We start from the raw sequence: 22,385 nt of genomic DNA, 5'->3' as shown, positions 1-22,385 counted from the left end.
ATATCGCTATCGTATTTTAAAATCGTCCACGTAGTAAAAACTAATTGTTATTTAATACAAACCAACAGAAATACATCAATGATAATTTACATTGCTATAGGGTTATATTGAGTGATTATAACTCACCCTATGTTTTAAACAAATTTTGAATGTTTTATTTTAAATTTGAATAAACTACGCTGTCGCTGCCTTGTCCAAAACCATTTATTTTCAGCATCCAAACCATGCGATATAGGATGTTTATATAGGAAGAGGTCATCCACAGGGAGGTGGTATACACAGGTACAGTGTACACTCACCCTATAAAGAATTTGACTAACGTTTTCTATGTAAAAATTTCTTGCGTAAAGATGTCTATTTGGATGAAGAATTCCAAAAACTCGACCCGGTCGAGACTAAGTATGCAGTTTGAAATAAACGTGATATTGCTGTAAGATGTTGACTTGAGTGAGATTATTAGGATATAATAGTATTAGTTTTATATTTTAATCATTGATATACTTACTTGTACTCTTAACCGTATTGAACGCTCATAGTCATAGCACTAAGACTTGAAGAATTTCATGGCAACTCTCAGTAAATATTTGCAGTAAAATTGAATATTCGTAGCCACAGATCAACTACTCTCTTAAAGGTGCGTACGATTGCAAGGATGGTTTAGTAATGTGTATACGAGATGCTGACAGACAAACTAATATGCATACGATTTATTTTATATTTTATTTTACGATTTATTTATATTTATTTTATTTTATGGTTATAAGATTATACGTGGTAGAAAACGGTTTACTTTTTTAATGCAAACCAAATTGCAAATACGTAAATTAATTGAATTCCGAAATGCTATCCTCATTGAATACAAAACAATTAATTGACAACCTTAATACAAAATTATTATGTTAACATTTTGCCAATTGTATAAACCGTTTGATATCGAAACTTATAGAATATTTGGACGGAATTGAATACACACAATAAACTAAGTAAAAGACCAAACTAGGCTAGCTATATTGAGGCAAATCAATTAAATTGCCAAAATTAGCTAATAGGGTAAATCATGTGGGTATACTGTATAAGAAAATACTAAGTCTATTACTCAACTTATTTTTCCCGTAGAAGCCTGGAGAATTTCCCGTCCTCCCTCAACGACTCGCGGGTCAGATCACAGGTTTCAAGCGACCCTATTATCTACCTACCAGACCCCCGGGTCAGTTTGAATGACCCAAAACTACCCTCTGACCGCGGATCAAATCGAGCACACGCGTAAAAATAGGGTGTTCTCATTTTTGACCCCCAACACATAAAATTTTCCATTTATCTCCAGATCTTAAAAAGAGATTATAAAAACGAATAATTAAGTATCAAAGTGTTTTTGTATTGTTATTGGTAACGGAGAAAATTTTAGAATTTCAAATTTAAAATTCCCATGTTATTAAAATATTATATGGAGAATATTGTAAAATGTAGTTTGCTTGTTTATGGATATATTTTGACCATACTTGGGAAAATTTATTTATCTTACACTAAGGTATTAATATTTTATTCAAAAATATGCTTTAATAGTTTCCTTGTAGCAGCAAACCTAGGTACGCGTTAAACCTAATGTTATTTAAATTGTGTTGAAAATCAATTCAGACAGATGGAAATTCGCTTAGTCGGCAGGTTTGCTTTGGCGGGGGTATTAGTAGAAATACATCTAACAATAAACCAAATATGTATATACAATGATACAATGGAATTTAATTGAAAGCTGGTGGTTGTAACGATCGCAATCGAATCTGAAGATCACTGTTTTGAATCCAAGCAAGATAATTTCTGGACCTAGGTGTTGTATATGTCAATGGGAAAATTAATGATTATATCTAACTAAAGGTTGACGTTATATGGTATGCTAACTAAACCAGGTTTTGGACCGTTCCCTTGCAAAAAATGTTAAACACGCGAATGCTGTAAATAAAATTTTAAAAATATTGATGGTAAGAGAAGACTATTAAATTATGTAGTAGGTAAGTTACCTTTATCCAAGCTTTTCGACCGGGTAAATCTTAAAATAGTACGGTAAAGAAAATTCTTTAAATTCAGTACAATAGGCCTAGAGCTCAAATTACTAATGATAATTGAATTCTTCGTATTTTATAGCTGGAATGTATCATTTAAGAATGTTGACTTACAACAGAGTTTATTTAGACAATAAAGAATATTTTTTCAAAGTATTTTGTGAAATTGAAATGAAGAAAATTTGAATTTTTAACTGTTTCTATGGAAACCAACCTGGTGTAAAACAGCTATTGTACCAAATAAAAAAATAAAATTTTACACATTCTATAATGTATAATAGCGTCGTATGTCATTAAATACACTTAGTACGCAGTTTTACAAAATGTACAATATTTCCAGTGAAAAATAATAATATTGAATCAATCAAATAATTAAAAATTAGTAAGTTCTGTTTCCTTGGAAACGAAGCTGTTGCAAAACAGTTTTAATTATTGTTTAATGCGTTTTTTACACATTTTAATTTACAAGTCTACTCCTATGGAAACCAGTATGTTGTATAAACAGGTTGTTATCACAAATGACAATGTGTTTTTGTGTTTTCTATAATGAATTGTAGGGTAATCAAATATTAAAACAACTTTCCACATAGTTTTACAAAACGTGGTTAATTACAGAAAAACATCTATTAGCAATGTTAACAGAACTTTAATTTTCTATTTCGAATAGCATATACTTGTCAAATAAACTATGCACAATTTTTTATATCTGATTTTGTCAATCATCTGAATGTAGTTAAAAGTAAATAGGACGTTGAAAAATGTTAGAAAAACAAATGTATACATTGTAACTATTTTTCTGTTTCCACGGAAACCAATCTATAGACACATTTTCATAGGCTTATATCGGCATGAATGCCTCAAAGATTATTGAAGTCAAAGCTCAAACGAACTTAAACTTATTTTACAAAGTTAAGTTGTTATTCATGTTGCATATATTTTTCATTTCAAACTATGTCAATCATCTGAGTGTAGTTGAAAGTAAACAGCTATATTAAAAATGTCGGTAAAACAAAAGGTAAACTATTTTACTCTTTGTCCAGAAACCAATAATTGGGATTTTACCCCAATCACAATAATTCTTAGCATACTCTATTCTTAATTTTTTATTACTCGTTTCCATCCCACATTTTTTCTTAATTTTTGAGTTTTAATATAAAGTTTGAGTGCAAAAGCTTTTGCCTCCGTTAAAACAGCTGTTTAAATATTCATAAATCCCACTCGCCCAGTGGGAAAAGCCACAACACAGGTTTGCCTTCTGAATTTTTATCCTAGAAGTTACACGTAATATAATCGTTTTAACAGCATTTTAAATATTGTAAGAATTACATGTCTGTACAAAATTGCAAAGAAACCGTAAACATATGGAGTTTTAAAATGCACTGAAATGTTTTATTTTGACTTCTTTATTTTAATTTTTGTTTGACTTTGGTGTGGCAGATTGTATGGATATAATAACATTGCTTACAGTGCTTATATAAAAAAAACGTACGTTTTTGCAGTGCTAATATTTTATTTCATGTGTGGGCGTGGAAGATAGTCATCTTCATCAAAGTCGGTCTCCATATATAAACGGTGCTCGAGTTACTTTTTAAATTGCTATTTATACTGTAATATTCAATCTTTTTGTATAATTTAATATCAACGATAAATGAAAAATAAAGTAATTTAAGGTACGCACATTTAATAGGTTATAATTCAGTAAATAGCGACTCAATGATTGTTAACTTCGAATTCACTTTTCATGGTTAATTGTTAATTTAAAACCTTTGATGAGGAGTTTGTTTCTGAAATATGTTTCCTCTTGGTACAGTAGATTAACAATTAACATACGTTATTCTCTTCTACTGTGTTCTACCATAGATTGAGATTATTCTATATTCAAAGTAAATGATTTTACCCCATTCCAAAACACGAATAAAGAAAGGATACCAGTCATACATTTAATGTTAATCAGCACAATCAACTACGTTTTTATACCATAGTTTCCTTTATGTACTAAATTGAGTTTTCCCATCAGTCATAATGAAACTTGAGACCCTTATGGAAACATGCTACCTGATCTAGTTTTATTGGCGGTTTCAGGATTTCCGTCAATAAACAAACAACGTTTTGGCGCTCGCTCGGAGCGAAAACAAAACTAATGGAACTCTACAAACAAAGGGGTTGGCCGTGAGCCAGCTGTAGTTGATCATCCCCAATATTGGACACGACCCGCCTAATATGTCAAATGTTGTCACCGGGGTACACTAGATTAAAGGAATTGGCCACACCTTTAAATATGTTTCATCTCTAGGGTGAATGTAGCCTTTTTTTGGACACGAACTCAATTTAAACTCCCGGTGGGTTCCTTTGGGCCGATGTGATGTACTATGTTTTCATACTGCAGAAAACGTGAATTTCGTTAATTTAATTTCATACATCGGCTCCTAAAATGATTGATTTCTTGTTTTCTATCATGTGAACTGGCGTTACTGTCATTTAGATGCAATATATTACAACAACATATATACAACATATACAACAATTCAATATATTATCAACATTTTGACTGATTGCTGAATTGCTTTACATTTCAATTTGTCAAAATGTTGATAAAATGTGATTTGTAAAAGTGGTGGGGGAACTTCTCAAACCCAAACCGCCTTCATTTTGTGAACAGACTATAGTTTTTGGTACTGTGTTTGTTGAAGAGACAAAATATGCTACAGCTCACAATAAAGCTTGACATATATGGTTAACATTTTATTAAATTCAACAGAAATCAGTAATTTAAATGTACACTCTTTCTGTGACTCATAATTCAACTTTGAAAGTTTTTTAACTTAACTATTAAGGTCGAGTCACACCCAAATACACCAGTCCAGTCATCGTGATGTTCTATCACAGTCTAGTCCAGACACCGGTCACAGTTCTGTCTCAGTTGCATCCGCAACCAAGTCAACTCTGTCCGTCAGTTGGTCACTTTATTTACAGTATGAGGTTAAAGTCAAGAATTTTTTTTATCAAAAGACAATATTCTATCAATCTTTTACTGTCCAGCTTGGTGATTGCATAGATAAAACATTGTCACAAACAGCACTTAAAATATAAACACAATTACTTAAATAAAAAAAAAAAATACTGTTTATGTCAAACACGGAATCTGAAATTGACTGATGGACGCCGGCAACTCAAAAATGACTCAACTCAAATGGTGGGTTGTTTTTTGATTGGATGGACCTTTGTTGGAACTGTGGCAGATGAGTGTAGATAGCTAAAAAAACAAAACAAAAATAAAGAATAAATTTTCGACTGTGACATGACTGATGAGACTGAACTGTGACGTGCCGGAAATTATGTGTGAATCGACCCTTAACAGGGAATGAAGTATCTAGTTCCATCTGTTAACAGGTTTGAGTCACATGACTCCTCTCGGACCTGTCATCCTTGGATTTCAATTCTTTAAGACAAATAAACGCATTGGTGCTTATTTTAAGCTGGATGAAGTATGGGTATAGAATAGATGACATGTGTAGCTTCGCTACTGATTAAGATCAGCTGTTTATTAGCCAGGGCTTGTTTTTAAAGCCTAATCTGAACAGCTGGGTTTAAGATTCCAACTATCAGAAATCCGCGAATTTCTCAGGATGTAAACATTGTAACCACATGATTCTGTTGCAGTTTGGCAGGCATGTCTCGCAGCGTGACCGTGGCAGTAGCGTACATCATGAGCGTGACGTCTCTCAACTGGAAGGAAGCCCTCAAAGTTGTCCGGGTCGGGCGGTCTGTGGCAAATCCAAATTTCGGTTTTCAGAAACAGCTGCAAGAGTTTGAGATATACCGACTTTCTGAGGTATGTGCATTTAGAAGCAACCCTTGTTGACAAAAATCTGTGCCATCATCACCTTTGTAGTAAGGAGTTTTTTTTTAATTTGGGGCTAGGTTTTGTTTAGTTTTTCAAATAAACCAGTTTGATAGATTAAAACCCCTTCAGTATGATGAACAGAACTTCCTCACCTTCCTCTGAAAACATGTTATTTATTTTACCAACAAACAAATCACCATATAAATAGTCATGTAAAAATTGCGAGAGTGACAGGCTTAACCCCCAGCATATCCACAAAATTTAATGGGTTTGAAACACTTTCCCTTAGAAGGGCTTGAAATTTCTCATCTTAGGCATATTTTAAGTGTTGACACAAAAAAGATATGTTGCAATTTTGCTGTAGTGTTACAATAAGGCCTGTAGTTTGTATGTGACTTGCTGTTCTTGCTCTTCCTCACACACAGACGTGTAGTCTTGTGAGGAATATTTTTCCTTTTATAAAATATGTCACTTTTTTATTTATTGTACATTATTGGAAATAAAGAATCTTAATTGAATCTGGATATTTGCATAGCTATGGATATTTCCCTCCCCTCTTCCTTGCGTGGGAATTTTGTTCCTTGCACCCCCAACAGATATGAAACCTCTTACACCCCTGAGCTTGGGCTTACTGGTCCCATTAAACAATAAATCATTTAAAAGACAAAATAACGGTTTTTAGACGGTTTTTATCCACAGTGGCCTTGGTTGCCATTGGTGATCAAACTGAACTTTGTATTTGCAGAAAATAATGTAAAAAGACTTTGAACCGCAGATATTAAATTCCTGGTTACATATAAAGACTGGATCATTATTTTCCTGTCACAGGAGAGAAGAAGACTGAAGGAGAGGTTTCCTTCGCGGGCGCTCGCTGAGAGAGACGAGAAGGAGTGCAGAATATTGCTCAACTCTTATCAAGGACTCTTGCTGAGTAAGGATCTATGCGAAGGAAAGTGTGCGTTCGGCGAGGTTTGTCCAACAGGCTTATGTCGCTCTCCTAGCAAGAGGTAAGTTATCCGTCTGAATGGATTTTAGTTGGTATTTTGTGATACAAATTATCTAGACGAGATATTATTTCTAGTTTTTTTGTCTGAAAAAGACATTATGTTTGTACGAGGGTAGAAACAAAAACTTCTTATGTAATTTGAAATTTCAAAAACATTTAATTTTAAAAGTATGAACTAAACTGTACCTATAGATATAAAACTATTATTTTTGTATGATTTAGGATTTTTTGCAAAGTAACACCACATTCCAATATTTCCTAAGATCTTAGAGACTTGTAAACGTTGTATGATGATAGTAGTTGGTGAAAATAACTAAGTGGTTACTTTTACAGATTGTAATCTTACTCATCCCCAAGAGTAAAATATATTTTTAATTCATAGCCTGTTTAAAAAAACCTTGTTTACTGAAAAGCACTTTAATTACATTACGTCTAATAATGATAAACAATAAGTTGGCACAAAAATAAATGCACAGCAAAAGGTATCTCTGAGCTTACAGAAAGTTTGAAACAAATGCACAATCGATTTACAATCATCTATGAAATTAGAATACTTTGATTGAGTTGAAACCACAATCTTTTCTTTTACAGAATATTGCGAAGGAAGTCTTCGACAACGCCGCCCCAGTCTCCTCGCATGCTGCCGCCCACGCCGACCGCCCACTCACGGTCGTCCATGAGCCTGAACAACATGAGCGGCCCCTCCACTGGGCGGCGACCCCGCAGCGGCCCGGGTGGGTTGTCTTCCTACGCGGCTAACTCATCCGCTCCTTCGTCTCGCTCAGGGTCTCGTTACGACCTCACCGCAGTCGCTGGATCATCCTCACGGGAACGTGACCCGCCTATCTCGTCTAGCGTCACTTCTGTCACGTCCAGACGTGACTTCGTACCTCAGAGCGCTCCTTCGAGTCCTCAGAACTTTCCTCGTCGCGCTCCCATAGTCCCTCTACATGAACTTGACTCATGAACTATGTCGGTACTCGCATTTGTACACTTTGTTTTGACAATCTGCTTAGGTTAGATTGGTCGATGCTGAATCCTCTCTGGTGGTCAAAGCAGTAAAATAGCTAAAACCATAGCTAAAACTATTTTAAAGTAGTTATTCTAATTCAAAGAATCCTCTTTAGTTGATTTGAAGACCAAGAATTTACTATCTTTTTTTACATTTGAAATCAGTTTTAATAGAAAAACAGTGTAGTAACATTTTTAGGTGATTAATTACAGTTGTGGAATAGTACAAGTGAAATCAGATGAATATCAACATTTTGTACTTACCAAACACAAAGGGACATAAGACCAAATTTGTGGGAAACCTATTCTAAATTTTAATTTTACTGTTTTATCATAAAATGACTCAGGCTCCATTGCAAACACATCCTATTTTAAGTTTGAAAGCCATCGGAACGAAATTACTGATATAACTGAAAATAACCTTTAAATAAGTAAAAAGTCTGTTGTCTTTTTATTCTAAAAAAATTTAAAAGTATTACAACCATGCATAGAAAATATAATAGTAATATAATTCCATTATAAAATGGCTTGTGACTGCTAGCAGAGAGTTCAGCATCTTCCATTAGGTTTTGTGAATGCTACAAGTACAACTTTATTTAGATTTCTTGCAGTGATAATCCACATTAGGTGATTAAAACATATCTTGGATTCATTTTAAGAGTACAAGACATTTTAGGTGAATTATATTACAGTAGTGCTCAACATATTTATAAGGTTAAATATGTTAAGAGTAAGGAGTGACGAAGATTTTCGGAATGTTAAATTTATGAAAATTAAACTTGGTCACATGTATCCAATTGAAGCATTTACTAGTAATTATACTGAAAACACTGTGAGATAAAATATTGTATTATGAATTTACCTATAGGATTTGTTAGAAGTAGTTGCACATAAAATTGAAGTTGTTTTAGTTATGTTTTTATACAATCATAGTGTTGAAAATTGAATTTGAAATAATCGGATATCTATTTTTATAACAGTTTAATATGCATTGGTCTAGGTAACGTTTTAGAGTATATATCAATGCTTTGGTAAACATGTTATTTTTTGGGACTAAAATACTGTAACGTATATGAAAAATTCTTTATTTTAGTCAAGTCCTGAAATTTCAATCTTAATATTCTTTATTTTTGCTCTTTAGGTTGGAAACAAATTTCTAAAGAGCTGATCACTATCAGCTCTACATATTTAGGATATTGTAAATATGTATAAATACAGTACAATATTTACATTGGCTATACCATTCTACAATCAAACATAATTGATTGAAAAACCATCAAGCATTTGTTATTAAAAATGTTAAAGACTATTTTTGTTAAACACCAACTGCCAAATTCTGTTTGTATGTAGCCAACGCCTTTAGTATACAACTACAATTTATTTAGTATTAATACACAGTATGGTAAACGTTGTTAAATCTGTTGTTAAAAATTGTCAGTTGACTAATAATTAATGTTATAACGGAATATTAAATAAACATATTCAGAATAACCATCAGAGTTAAGAGATTACGGAATGAAGGAATTGAAAAGAAAAATTAATTTTTTATACTGGACAATACACTAAATCTATTTGGTACTTTTCCGTCCATCAAGTTTTAGTGTTAACGAAACAAGACAATACCAAAATTCAATCTGTCCGAATCAAATTGATTTTTATCTAGTCTGTTACAAACTTGTATCTAATTTTTGGAGATAATTTTTCTACTGAAGTTAGACATAAATCACACAAAACAAACTCATTCTGATAAAGGTAGGAAACAGAAAAAATATATGTTTAAAAACTCAATGATGATATATTCCACTAAAAATTATACTTGAACTACCAATATTCTTCCAATTTGCTGGTCATTGGGTGAAAATGTTTGTTAAAAATAGGGAAACTGAGTTTAAAATCAGAAACCGAGCGTTTTAACGTTTTTTAAACAAACGTAAAATAATTTTACCTAACCACTTTTAAAGAATAAATTTTAATATTATGTATAATGCATCCCTATAATGTAAAATGGGCTAGGCTATTTTCAATTGAAATATCACACTAGGCATATTTAACTGTCTTGTCTTTCAATGGTAAAATAAGTTTGAACTGTATTTAAAAGCAAATGTATGGTTAGCAATAAAAGAAATAAAAAATCATAATAGTACAATCACTATAAATTTTCTTAAATAAGATGTATAAGTGTGTGCATGTGTGTTTCCTGCACAGGATAAAATAAAATCCATGAGGTATGACATAAATGCAAAGACTCTTCAGCATTTTTGTTCTCTTTGTAAATATCATTGTTATGACAGTAAAAGAACAGTAATATAACAGTGAAAGAAAATTTGTCCTTTTGAATAATAGTTAAACCGTCAAATCGGTTGAAATTTATAACTAAGTGGACTGTGACAAAATATAAACGTTTGAGATCATACATGAACTTTAAAAAGTAATTACACTTTAGAAATAAACTAATAAAAGTTTATTCAAAGAATACTATGTGCTGTATAATAATTCTTAGTAAATATTGTTTACATAAGAACCTGGATTATTATGTAGTTTAAAATTGAAAACATAAAGAAAGCAATAAATTAAGGGAAGATAGATATGTATTTGATGTGCCTTGAATGTGATTTGATGTGAGCAGGGTGGGGCTTAGGCAATTTAGAGGTAAACAATCGTAGGTAAACAATAGTCAACTTTTGTAAATAAAAAACATTTAAAATTTTAAAAAATAGGTTTTAAAGTTAAAAGTTTTAAATGATTCCATTTTAATATGCTCGATACCTTTTAGGGCTAAAAAAATTATCTGGAGAATAATTTGATTCATAGTAGATTCAAGCTTCCTTTTCCAAGGGGCAATTTTGCAGCTTACAAAAATACTAATGAAATCGTTGATTGGAAGCAGAAAATTAAAGGCTAAAATAAAACACAATACAACATTGTTACAATTATTTTCTAATTTGCCTGAGCCTCAAGTTGTGATATTGAGCTGTTAAGTAATTCATAAGTTCTTGTTGGATTTGCCTGATTATGATTGTTATTGTTGTTTTTTAAAATATCTACATGCTTAAAAGCATTATTTATAACACGTTTTAATGTTAAATTTTTAAAAGATACCATCTGGAAAACGGATACAGTGAAATTTATGAGGACAATACTAATATTAGTAGAGAATGTGACCTTATGTAATGTATAGACACTAAATTTTGCAAGGATGAAAGAAAGTCTTCAGTAATGTTATTGCACAAAATATGTTAAATTTGTTTAGATAGTATATTGTATATTGTACATTGTTCCTTAGCTTGTAGTTAGTCGTAAGAGATGCTTAAGTGTTTGTGAGCATCAAATATTGAATTGGTTTCAGTAATTGTGCTGATATAATTGCCAAAGAAAATTTGTTGCAATAACGTCGTTGATTGATATTAAATCGGCTTACAAAGCGAGGCAGGTTTGTTACTTTTTGTTCTCTGAATTCGGAGCTATCACATTGTTGATATTGATTTGAAAAAAGGTAACTGAATTTTAAAGGACTGTTGAGTAAATTACAAAGCAAAATCGTATAAAATACAAATTTTGATGATTGTCGTTTTAACATTCGTACTAACTTTTTAAAAGGCCATCAATTAAAATAGAGAATCAGGAAAAAAAGACATAAAGATTAGTAAATTAAGGAAGAAACTAACTCATCTAAGTAAAGATTTCCTAGCATTTACACAAAACGTTTAAAGCACAATTTATATTTCATCCCTCTAAAGGGACTTCTTCAGAAGCATTAATTTTTGTATGGGGAGTTAATTGTGTTCTACACTTTTTGGGTGTTATCAACTGCCTTAAACTCTTTTCTTAGGTGAGATATTTGTTTCATTACATTTTCCATAACCTTTGCAATCAGTAAGACTATAGGTTATCTTAATCACTAGGATGGCTAGTCTGTTCTTTTGCAAGAGTGAGGATAAGATTTCACGTCAGTTTGTTATGTTGCTTGGTCGGTGATACTGTACAACATTGAAACCTCAAATGCTTAAAGGCCCATCGACATAAGTTGAAACATGTTTTTTACAAAAAATTATTATTTTAATTTCTGCTTAGTGGTAATTCCTAACCAGCAACTTAAAATATAAAATAATTCCAATGTAGTGTGAAAAAGCCACTATTATGGCTGCCAAGCTATTACGCAGAACAAAGGTAACCAGTGGTACTTGCCACATAAGTATTAAAAGCAGCTGATCGAAACAATTCTATGATCTTTATTTCAACACTGTGACCAATACTTCTGGCCAACAGAGCACAATGGTAAAGTTCTTCCTAAAGTGCTTTTTCCATTAAACCTCCACATAAGGTTATTTAAATCGTAATTCAGAATAATTTCTCGTAAACTCTAGGCATAATGATTACTGAAATCAAATCAATACCTCTACTAGTAGTTAGTTTTCTACAGATGAATGAGGCTTTATTCGATGTATATATGTAATAAGGCGCTGCAAAATCCTGCAATGTAAGTCGAGAACACCACCCAAAAAACAAACCACTCATCGTCACTTTCTCCCGTTGTTAGGTGGCTTTTGTCTTTAGCGGACACTTCACTTGTAAAATGCAATGATCTCAAGTCAATGAATAAACATGTTATATTCCTAACGGAGTGCAGTACATTTAGTCAATGATAATAATTGGCATTAATTGTTGCCATCTCTGAGCTTATATGACCAATTTATTTTCTAGCAGTTATTAGTTTTATTTATTTTTCAGTAACGGATCTAAGCTAGTTACATCACACTTAAATTGACAAGAAATTGTGTTTAACTTATCAGTCTACCAATTCAGCATGTTTCATCAGTTTAATCTCCTTTTTTGTAGTTACTTTTTCCACCTAAAATTAATATATCTTACTTCACACAATCTTTGCCCACTTTCACTTTAAAAGGCGAGATCTGTCAAATCACTCAAATCCACAATTTTCTACACACAACCCTACACCAAATACCATTGGTGCAAAATACGTGGAAATAAATAACCTCGCTTAATCCTGGTTAATCCAGCGTATGGATAACTTAGTTCTAAGCTTTGAGCAGGATCAGCACGTTGCCAATAGCCACACACTAATAAGGGTGCATATTAGCATAGCTAGAGTTACTGTTAGTGGACTATTTTGTGTCGTGGTTTTATATTTTTACACAGCTGTTACTAGAAACTCGTGTTAGGTTGGCGAGCCTGGGCTGGATCTGGGTTAGAAGTTTTATGGGATGTATACAAAATTTTACAATTTTTCTAGATGGAAAAGTTATAAAATGTGGTTTACATCGTTATATTTTTGGAGTGTAAATAATGTGTTTTAGTGTGAACTAATACTTGTGAGACCAAAAAGATTGAAATTGTTCGCTTTAATTTGAAAAATTTTGTATGAATTACATTGATTGAATAGTGTATGCACAAATTTACCATAGATTGACTGAGTTTTACGAACATTTAAAAAAATTAAAATCTTTATGGTTTAAGAACTATTTTTCACTTAAAAAAAATAACTAAATGTAATACAAAAAATAAATGTATTGAATTAGTAATTTTGTAACAAACATTAACAGCTGAGGTAACTTGGGCTAGAGCATAGACAAATAGAATAGATATAGACCGTCAGCTGTGCTGCAGTTAGCATAAGTTCTGGCGTCCACTGCTAGGTTTGCCATGTAGTTACGGCGCACACCGCTGCAGCGTGCAGCGTCCCTGCTGGTCGCATACGGCTCCTGCGCTCCTCACCTGCAGCGGTGTGCGCCGTAACTACACGGCACTCCTAGCGGAGGGCGCCGGAACCTTCCTTTGACAGTCTACATGGCTATAGTTACTTAGACCAGTAACTATTAGTTAGAGGTTACTTACAAACCATATACAATTATTGTAAATAAGTTTTATTTGTGTGCACTCCAAATCTGTTAAGCTGCGTTTGGACGAGGCCATAGGCAGGCAGATTACAGGGCAGGTTACCTGCAACAGTGTATTTCAAGTTACCTGAGGCAGTTAACCTGCCTGCCAATTGGCCTTGTGTAAACACAGCTTTACAGATAGAACTATGTTTAAACCAAGTTATTTTTAACATTGACATAAAAAAAATAATATTTTGAAAAAACCCCTTTAATTTGGTCTTGCAAGTATCCGTTCTGATGTAAAAACCTTACTACCATTGTAGTTCCTCAGAAGATTTGGCTTGTATTTTTACCACACACTGTTGACATATTATTAGGCCAGTTTGTTAGAGAGCTATCAAGAGTTTTATAGTTTATGAAAATAAACTTTACGTTCAAGCATTGTTTTTATTTTCCCACCACTTGATGTAATATTTTGTAAACCATTCTTGTAATTTTCAAAATAGTTTATTTAAATTCCTCCCATGTTTTGCGTATTAAGGAAAACACTATTTTGCTGTGGTATGTTACAGTAACAGAAAAATAACCGATGTGGAACATTTTTATCAAATCTTTGTGAGCGATTACATGAAACTTATGGATTACTGACTTAAACAGCCAACATACATTATTCCACAGATTCAAGATACGATGAGTATCCTCATATATAGAAGGATGGAGCGTTTAGAAGTTAACATATTTAATTTATAAGCAATGATAAAACGCGAAGAATATTAAATTTAAAGGTACAAGTCAACGGTTTACTTTAGACTAGTTAGAGAAGACTCAGGCGAGGGAAGAGTACTAAATTTAAAGGTACAAGTCAATAGTTTACTCTAAACTAGTTTGAGAAGGCTCAGGCGAAGGTAAAGGGAATAGGAGAGTTTTGAGAAAATGTTTTAAGGTAGAAGTAACGCGACCAATACCCATGAAAAGACAACATAGACAGTCCATGAGATTAAAGTTACTGAACACGTGTCATGATCTATGACAAGGGGTTGAATCTGACTCAGTAATAGCTTGTAGACAGGATATTGAAGTTTACTAAGCAAATTAAGTTTGATAGGAGCTGAGGGCGGGATTTTTTAGCTGCCGAATACGGCTGTGTTTTTCAACCCTTCACACGCGGATCAGGTAAGGAAATTTTCCATAGCTGCTGAATCTGGCAGGGGCTATACCCTGAAAATTAATGGCAACTAAATACTTGAATGACACTTCACAATTTTGCTGCTGTATCCTACAGCCAAATTCAGCTGCTAGTAAAACCTACCCTGAATAAGCCCAAAAGGCCCACATATGGAGGCTTAGAGATAAAGTGGGCTCTCACCCTGACTCAATAAATCGATCACCTGTTCTAATTGCATTCGATAATTCATGGTTAGTAAATTGACAATTTTGGTAACAAATACACAATTTCATAATTTAACGTGTATTAAATTAAAAAAATAATTATAACAAAGTGAGAAAACTTACTCCAACACACAACACATACACACAAGACGTTTTTTACAATCAATCATAGTTGAGTTACTTTGCGGCTGAAAGACTTCCAGTTCGGAAACTCCGTCAAGAATAATTCTCCTTTCTGCACGGCCCAGAAGCTTCCCGTTGGAGCGTACTTGACAATATGAGTTACAGCTTTTCCTACGACGGTCGAACTGAAACCAGTGTTAGATTGGATTAGATTTTTACGGAAGGTGTGGATGATTGAACGATGGGTGTTGAATGATTGGATGAGATTACAACTTTGCTACTGACTAATATCAGCTGGTTCTTATTGTGCACAATCACTCTTCTCAGGATCAAACCAGCAACTTTTGATACTAGGAGAGCAATTTAAGCACTCCGCTACCCAGCTATATTGCGATGTTTAATTAGCTATTCACTTGCTCTTAATTTAGAACCTCTTAACCTCTTAGAACGTTGCTCTTAGTATTTTTTACAGACCTACCTCTGCAGAGAGGCTTCACGCAAGGCTGCGACTGCCGCTCGTCCCATGTCCGGACTGAGTTGTTTCTCTGTCGTGTTGGTAATCATGTCGGTCTCGGTTGGGCCACTCAACAACCCAACAACTCTCACGCCTGTGTTTTTGTAGTGGTACTCCGCCTGAAACACAGAACAAACTAACATTAAAGTAGAAGAAACGATGGTATATATTTACTACAAATAACTGTGAGGTGTTTATGTCGGGTAGGGGCACCTATCCTAAACTTACCTCCGATTTGCTTGGACAGCTCGAGATGTCCAGGGTCTCGCTTACGGTCTTCGTCGCTCGCTCACTGCTCCTCGGTCCTCGTAAATTTACTGTTGCGTCGATCTGCTAGTACACAAGTACACACTGTGTACATCGGCACGTCAACGCAATGAACCCGAATTAATATCAATGAATACACAATCTATAGTTACTACTATAACTTGGTGTCAGCACAGCGACGCACAGACAAAGGCCAAGTCGAAGCTAACTACTAGGGGCCGATAGGCGAAGATTAGGAAATAAAATAGAGAGCCAGCTCCTAGGCTTAACACTCACTTCTCAAAATAAAACTAAAATTATCTTCTCGTAATTAAAAGAAAACGAAGCTAACTCGCGATAAGTAAATAATGAAATAAAATAGAACGTAGAAGGCTTATATACCAATTCTTCTTGGCTTTAAGTAAATAAATAAAACTCTTGATCAGAAATAAAACAAAACCGCTTTAGATGCCTAAAAGAAGGCGTAGGCTACTGCGACACTACACTCGCAGCGTCGGTCGATAAACTACGATGTTCTATTAAAAACTACGATAAACGGCCTAGAATAGCCTAATAAATAACGTAATTTCCCTCGCCAAAGTGGATACGAGGAGGGATACAACGTATACGCTAGCTATATACAGTGTACTTACGTAACACGATACTTCCAGATTCGCATCGAGGTTTCGCACGCCTTCGTCCGGATACTTTATTAGGTTCACTCGCACAGCCTAAGGAGGGTTGGTGTGCGCGAACCTATCGCTCGCCGCCGACTGTACGCTCTTGAGGGAGGGTGTTTGGCGAACAAGCGCTCGCCATCGACTGTCTCAAGAAAAGTCCACTGTCCGGCGTCTCGGCTTCTCCCCACCACGTCTACGTCAGCGCCCCAGTCACGAACTAGGAGACTTGACTTGCCGTGGACATGTTTGACATTGTTGTCGAGCGCGCTCAAACCTTCGCGGCCTTAAAATAATTAAAACTAGCCCCCCTAATAAAATTTGACCATTACACAACCTTTTGATCTCTGTGGATTTATAGATTTTTTATGCCTATTTTCATGTTTTTCTGCAAGTTATGAAAATAAAAAGTTTTCAAAACAAGTGTTTGGTGGACACACACAGTAAGGATAATCACAAACAAACAAAATGCCTTGTGCGACTCACATTAAGTTATCTAATTCCCTCAACTTCCATCTGAACTGTTCACCTTATACTTAAGCAAAATTTTGCAATGATGGAAAATTAAAAAGAAATATGAGTAGCTTGACTCATACCAACTTACGCCAAAACTGAGCGTAGCACCTACGACGCCTGCCTTGGAGGCTACATAGCCCGGAGTGTATGGAAAACCTTCAAGAGCAGCTATGTCGGCATGGTTGATGATAAGTCCTTGGCCGTTACGCTTTCCTTTTCCGTTTCTTCCCATGTAATTCACCCCAAGGATTGTTCCTCTGATAACAGATTTCTGGAAATATGCCCCCACATTTTTACTCTAAACATAGCTTTGTATAATCAAGAGCTGATATTATTTTATTAATGTAAGTGAATTTTAATTATTAAGAATTAACTCAAACTGTGTGGTTTCCTGTTTGGCTGTGATGTCTTGGTTACATACATTGTTGATGTTCTAGACCTAGACAGTCCTCTAGGCTCAAATAAACTACGACAGCCAATCAATTGATTATCTAAGACAGCAAAATAAACACACACTTAACTGTTTGGGTATCAAAATTAATGAAATTTCATTTGGACTGTGAATAGAATTAAGTTCGGGGAGTGGGAGTAAGATGGACTTTCTAGAAAAAGAATGATAACTAATTACGTACCACACGTCAAAGATGAGTCATATGTTTTAGATTTAAAATAGATTAGTTTTGTTGAGCACCCATCGTATTGAGTTGTAATTTTCCTTTATTATCAACAAATGTTTCCATTAAACCAATCTGAATGGTCAGTTGCCAACTTACCATGTTCTCTTTGAGCAAAAAACTCTGTCTATGAGATGTCTACTAGCTTCAGTAAGAATAGTCAATGGTAATTCATGAAAGTTTAACCAGCTCTTCACTAAAATCTACTGGGTAGGATACAACAAAACATTTTGTATTTTCTCACCAAGTTAACGTCGATCGCGTACTCCCAAACGTCATCTCTCATTATCCCAGCATTGTTGAACACAATGTCTACTCCACCAAAGACTAAGTCTACTCTGTAGAAAAGTTCTGTGAACAGAGTTATGATTGTAAACATTAAACAAAGTGATTTATTGCTCGTTTCACCATTGAATCCCATTCTAGGGAAGAATTGCTTCTGTCCAACCCAGAACCACAAAATGTAGTGGGTATGGAATCAACACTAGCCTACATGATATATGACTTAACTTGGTATATTTTGGAGTGGGAATAAAGAGTTAAAATAAGGACATATCGATGATGGAATTTCTAGTTCTGACCAAAGATCAAAGGTCGTACATATGAGTTTTACATGAATAATGAACGAGAAGATTCAAATAAATTCAAAAGCTCATACCGATATCATACCAAGAGCTATTACTATTTTTTCAGTTGTATCTCTTGTACAACTTGATAAATCCTGGAAGCCCTGTAGGGTTGGGTTGGTGGACAAAGTAAGATTGAAGAGGGCTGCAGCCATGTTAAAAAAAAAAAACATTCAAACATATACCTAGTAAACTGCCTTGACTACCTTCAAAGTCACGGGGATCATTGACGTCCATGTGCATAAAGCAGACTCGATCCGCACCGTGTTCTTCATTGAGCTGTTTGACGACAGGCTCTCCGTCTCCAACCCCCGCCAACACTACCACCTGCACATATCATTACGTCATGGTCATCATAGTCATCATCATCGGATGACTTTTCCTCACCACCTTCTACCAACACCACCACCATCATAGTTATGTATTGTTATTTTTTTACTTTGATACAGTGACACACATAGGTGCATATTTTAACCTGGAAAAGGATTCAAGTTCAAGATGAGTGTAAAATGAAGTGAGCTGAATTGTGTAGTTTTCTTATTGACTAAAGAACTGTTTAATCAAAGCCAATGATCAAGAATAACGAGTCCAGTTTTGAAACATCGAAAAGTTACAGACTTTCTTATGATCGAACCAGCTATAGTTCGGCCGCTTAGAAAACGACCTGTGCGCTAATGCTAAACCAATGCTGGAGGAGGTCGCTTTCTAAGCGGCTGAACTATACCATCAGATTCTGACCTTCTGGGCTAACACTATATCCACTGATATAATTAACATTATATTGAGGCAGGAAGACAATTTGGCATATTGTAATCTGAATATGGGTGAAAGTGAGTGTAAAATTTGTTTGTTTGCATTTATCCACACCATCATCTTTTTTTATGAATGGAGTTAGATGCCTTTTGGAGATTTTGTACTGAATAAGGCCAGCAGTTTCTCTACTTATGTCCATTAACGATAAAAAACAGCTGGTTCTGTCAATACTGTAGTTGCAAACAACCGATTCATTCAAACGGTAAGTAAATTCTTCCCAAATATTGAAATTTGTCTCTAGGATAACTAATTGTTACAACAGCTGTATGAATCCTGTTTCTCAATTCAGGAAATTCAGCAATTATTTAACATCCCTCAAAGGGACAAATCACAATGGCGTCAAATTGGGTGATTATGGAGGCCACTAATAAATGTTTAGACAGATGGTTAAAGTGAAATTAAAATATAACTTTTGATAGTGACAATAAAACTTTTTTGATTCGTTCATTCATTTTATTCATAGTTGACGTAATAAGAGCAAAATGTAAACTCCAATATATAACCATGTTGAAACACCCTGCACAGGGTACGAGTCAATTTGTTTATGCTCATTTAAGTTCTATGAGGTTATCCCAAGCAGAACACTAACAGTGAAATGTAAAGTAACTACATTACAGATCGTGACACTTAAGCCGTCATGTCCTTGGGATCCAAGTGAAGGCGCTCAAGTACATGATACACGGAGAGTCAACGCCGGAAGTCAGCGAAAATGTTTGCAGTCCGGTTTTTTCCTTACCTCCACCCCCCACCTATAACAGCCGAAGCTAGGCCCAAATGCCAGCTTACGTGTCACAAGCTGTAACGGTAATCTACCTATACACTAAACATTACTTGAGCTCCATTTTTTAGCAAGTCCTTAGCAGCCGCTAGACCAATGCCTGACTCCCCTCCAGTGATGATTGCGACTCGACAGCTGGGATCCATTTGGAGTGGGAAGGTCGGAAACTTACAAACAGGGTCGGCAAACCTTTATTTCATAACAAATAAATAATTATGTAACTCTTTCAACAGATTAGAATTTTTGTGAGTAAAGCAAGCTTAAATAGGAAAGAGTCTAACACAAAACTTTACACTTTACAAAAACATTGGTAAATATACTGTTACTGACAGAATTAGACCAACGAAGATCTGAGGGGATAAAGACTAAAGAGATACCTCACAACAATTCTTTGTACTGTACTTAATCTTTCATCATCAACCCGTTTGAACTTGTATTTATTAAACTGTTATTATTACAACTCCCCGCTAGATGCAAATCCTGAAAAATTGTTAATAACTGTGAAAAATCTATTTAGAGAAAAAAGTCAATAGGTATTCAGCTATTTGGTTGTGTCATATTCTCCTTGTACAGGTTCTTTTAAAAGTACCTATACTAAATTATATTTATTAGAATACAATGCTTCACTATGGTAAATACAATTTTAAAGAGATTTTTGTAGCCTAGTTTTCAATAATGACTACGCCTATCAATCTTATCATTGTGTTAAACTTATGTAATGTGATAAAATATAATATAAACACATGCTCTGTGGTCGGGTCAGTGATTTCCAATCATTCAGTGTACAATTTTACACCATATTCCACCGGTTACTTTAAGCTAATTTTTAAATATTTGTCAGCAGTTCAAAGACAAGTTATCTTGGTATGGATGATATTTAACTCTTATGTAGACAGTTAATTTTGCTTACAGAAGAGAAGGATATCGCAATACAAGTTGAACCCACACAACCAATTAAGGTTATCGAACAGTTCTGGATAAGAATATCTTAAAAAACTAAAAACTACAATAATTTAGGTCACAAAAACTACGGCAATAATATACCTACTTCTCTAAAGGGAAAATTATTGATATTATTGTATCTACTGAAACCGAAGAAAATAACAGATGCAGTTTTAAATTATTAATTTTACACTTACACTTTTAAAGGGTCATATTTACTGAAAAGGGGTTATATCGTTGACAGTTTAAAAAAACAAAATGTTTAGTTTTACTTACCTGCGAGTAATTTCTTGCATGAAAACATTTTTGGGACGTACAAGTGGTTTTGAGTAAGATTTACCCTTGACTAATAAACTTGAAAAATCTTGAGCGACAGATTTAGAAACCCTGTATTACAAGAAGCAAAAAAAAATTTGGTAAGTACATATTACAACAGCATATGTTACAAACTAGGCTAAAGGCTTATCAATAATTTGTGTGTGTATGAATTTAAACAATAATAAACATAAATCTGTTTGTAAACACACTTTTGGTTTTAAAAACTTTTTATTTTATTTAAATCTCTATTGTCATTTATTTCAAATGAATTTGCTAAGGAAAAGTGTTTTGTTAGTTGGGCCTCCACCAGGCTTCTTCACAGGTGAACTCGTCACATTTAAACACCAGACCTGACCTACAGGATTCGAACCCTCAATCATAGACAAATAGAATTAAATACAGACCATCAGCAGTGCTGCGGTTAGCATAAGTTCTGACGTCCACCGATAGGAGCGCCGTGTAGTTAAGTTGCACACACTACATAACTACACGGCACTCCTAGCGGTGGACGCAAGAACTTATGCCAAACCGTTCCGCAGCACTGCTGTTGGTCTAATTCTATTTGTCTATGCCAGCATCCAATCCCCTGGTAGGGAAGAGGAATAATCTATTAATACTAGTAAACCAAAAACTAGAGTACTGAAGTTCTATCTTACTCTCAGGTAGCAGCTCATGTCTAGTACAATGTGTAAGCTACATAGATAAGTAAAGGTTTATATTGACCTTTGGTACTCAAAGAATTGATATGAGCTAGCAGAAATCACAATTTTAGGACAATGATTCACCTGACCCAGGTCAATCTAAAAATAGGTTTCCTAAGTTTCCTCAGAATGATTTAAATATGAATTCTCACCTTAGCATGAAATTCAACTTCTGAAGTGAGAACATTATCACTTAACACAATTATTCACCCTATTTCAACAACTTGTTTATTTGTTGTTAAAATTTTTGACATTACTTTTTTGTTATAGTTTGTTTTAATATATTTAATCAGCTGATTGTAGTTTTTAAGTT

General features: G+C 34.3%; 2 protein-coding genes across 3 annotated transcripts in view; one reads left to right on the top strand and one right to left on the bottom strand.

Moving 5' to 3' along the window:
- The window catches only part of LOC129002864 (dual specificity protein phosphatase 22-like), a 67,041-nt gene extending 52,848 nt beyond the window's left edge, over positions 1 to 14,193 (top strand). The window contains exons 4-6 of the mRNA XM_054430964.1: positions 5,718 to 5,889; positions 6,730 to 6,908; positions 7,499 to 14,193. Of these exons, the coding sequence (XP_054286939.1) occupies positions 5,718 to 5,889; positions 6,730 to 6,908; positions 7,499 to 7,874 (727 nt within the window). The 3' untranslated portion in view covers positions 7,875 to 14,193. The remainder of the gene's footprint in view (positions 1 to 5,717; positions 5,890 to 6,729; positions 6,909 to 7,498) is intronic.
- A 1,033-nt stretch (positions 14,194 to 15,226) lies between these two features.
- On the bottom strand, positions 15,227 to 22,330 carry LOC129003897 (15-hydroxyprostaglandin dehydrogenase [NAD(+)]-like). Of its 2 annotated transcripts, none has more exons than XM_054432233.1 (8): positions 22,225 to 22,330; positions 21,330 to 21,440; positions 20,165 to 20,300; positions 18,706 to 18,847; positions 18,139 to 18,245; positions 17,309 to 17,491; positions 15,746 to 15,900; positions 15,227 to 15,452 (listed from the first exon to the last, which is right to left on the bottom strand). In XM_054432233.1, exons 1-8 carry the CDS (start codon positions 22,257 to 22,259, stop codon positions 15,311 to 15,313), a joined length of 1,011 nt encoding a protein of 336 aa, XP_054288208.1. In that variant the 5' UTR covers positions 22,260 to 22,330; the 3' UTR covers positions 15,227 to 15,310. The 2 variants fall into 2 exon arrangements, with proteins under 2 accessions (XP_054288208.1, XP_054288209.1); XM_054432234.1 differs by having other exon boundaries at positions 18,727 to 18,847.
- Between the last annotated feature and the right edge of the window lie 55 nt (positions 22,331 to 22,385).

Source organism: Macrosteles quadrilineatus, unplaced genomic scaffold (genome assembly GCF_028750875.1).
Source record: "Macrosteles quadrilineatus isolate MER2022 unplaced genomic scaffold, UCM_ALF_1.0 Scaffold_9__3_contigs__length_116548681, whole genome shotgun sequence".
In the NCBI taxonomy this organism is placed as follows: domain Eukaryota; kingdom Metazoa; phylum Arthropoda; class Insecta; order Hemiptera; family Cicadellidae; genus Macrosteles; species Macrosteles quadrilineatus.
Note: the sequence above shows the minus strand (reverse complement) of the source record. Positions and strands in the feature narration are given on the sequence as shown.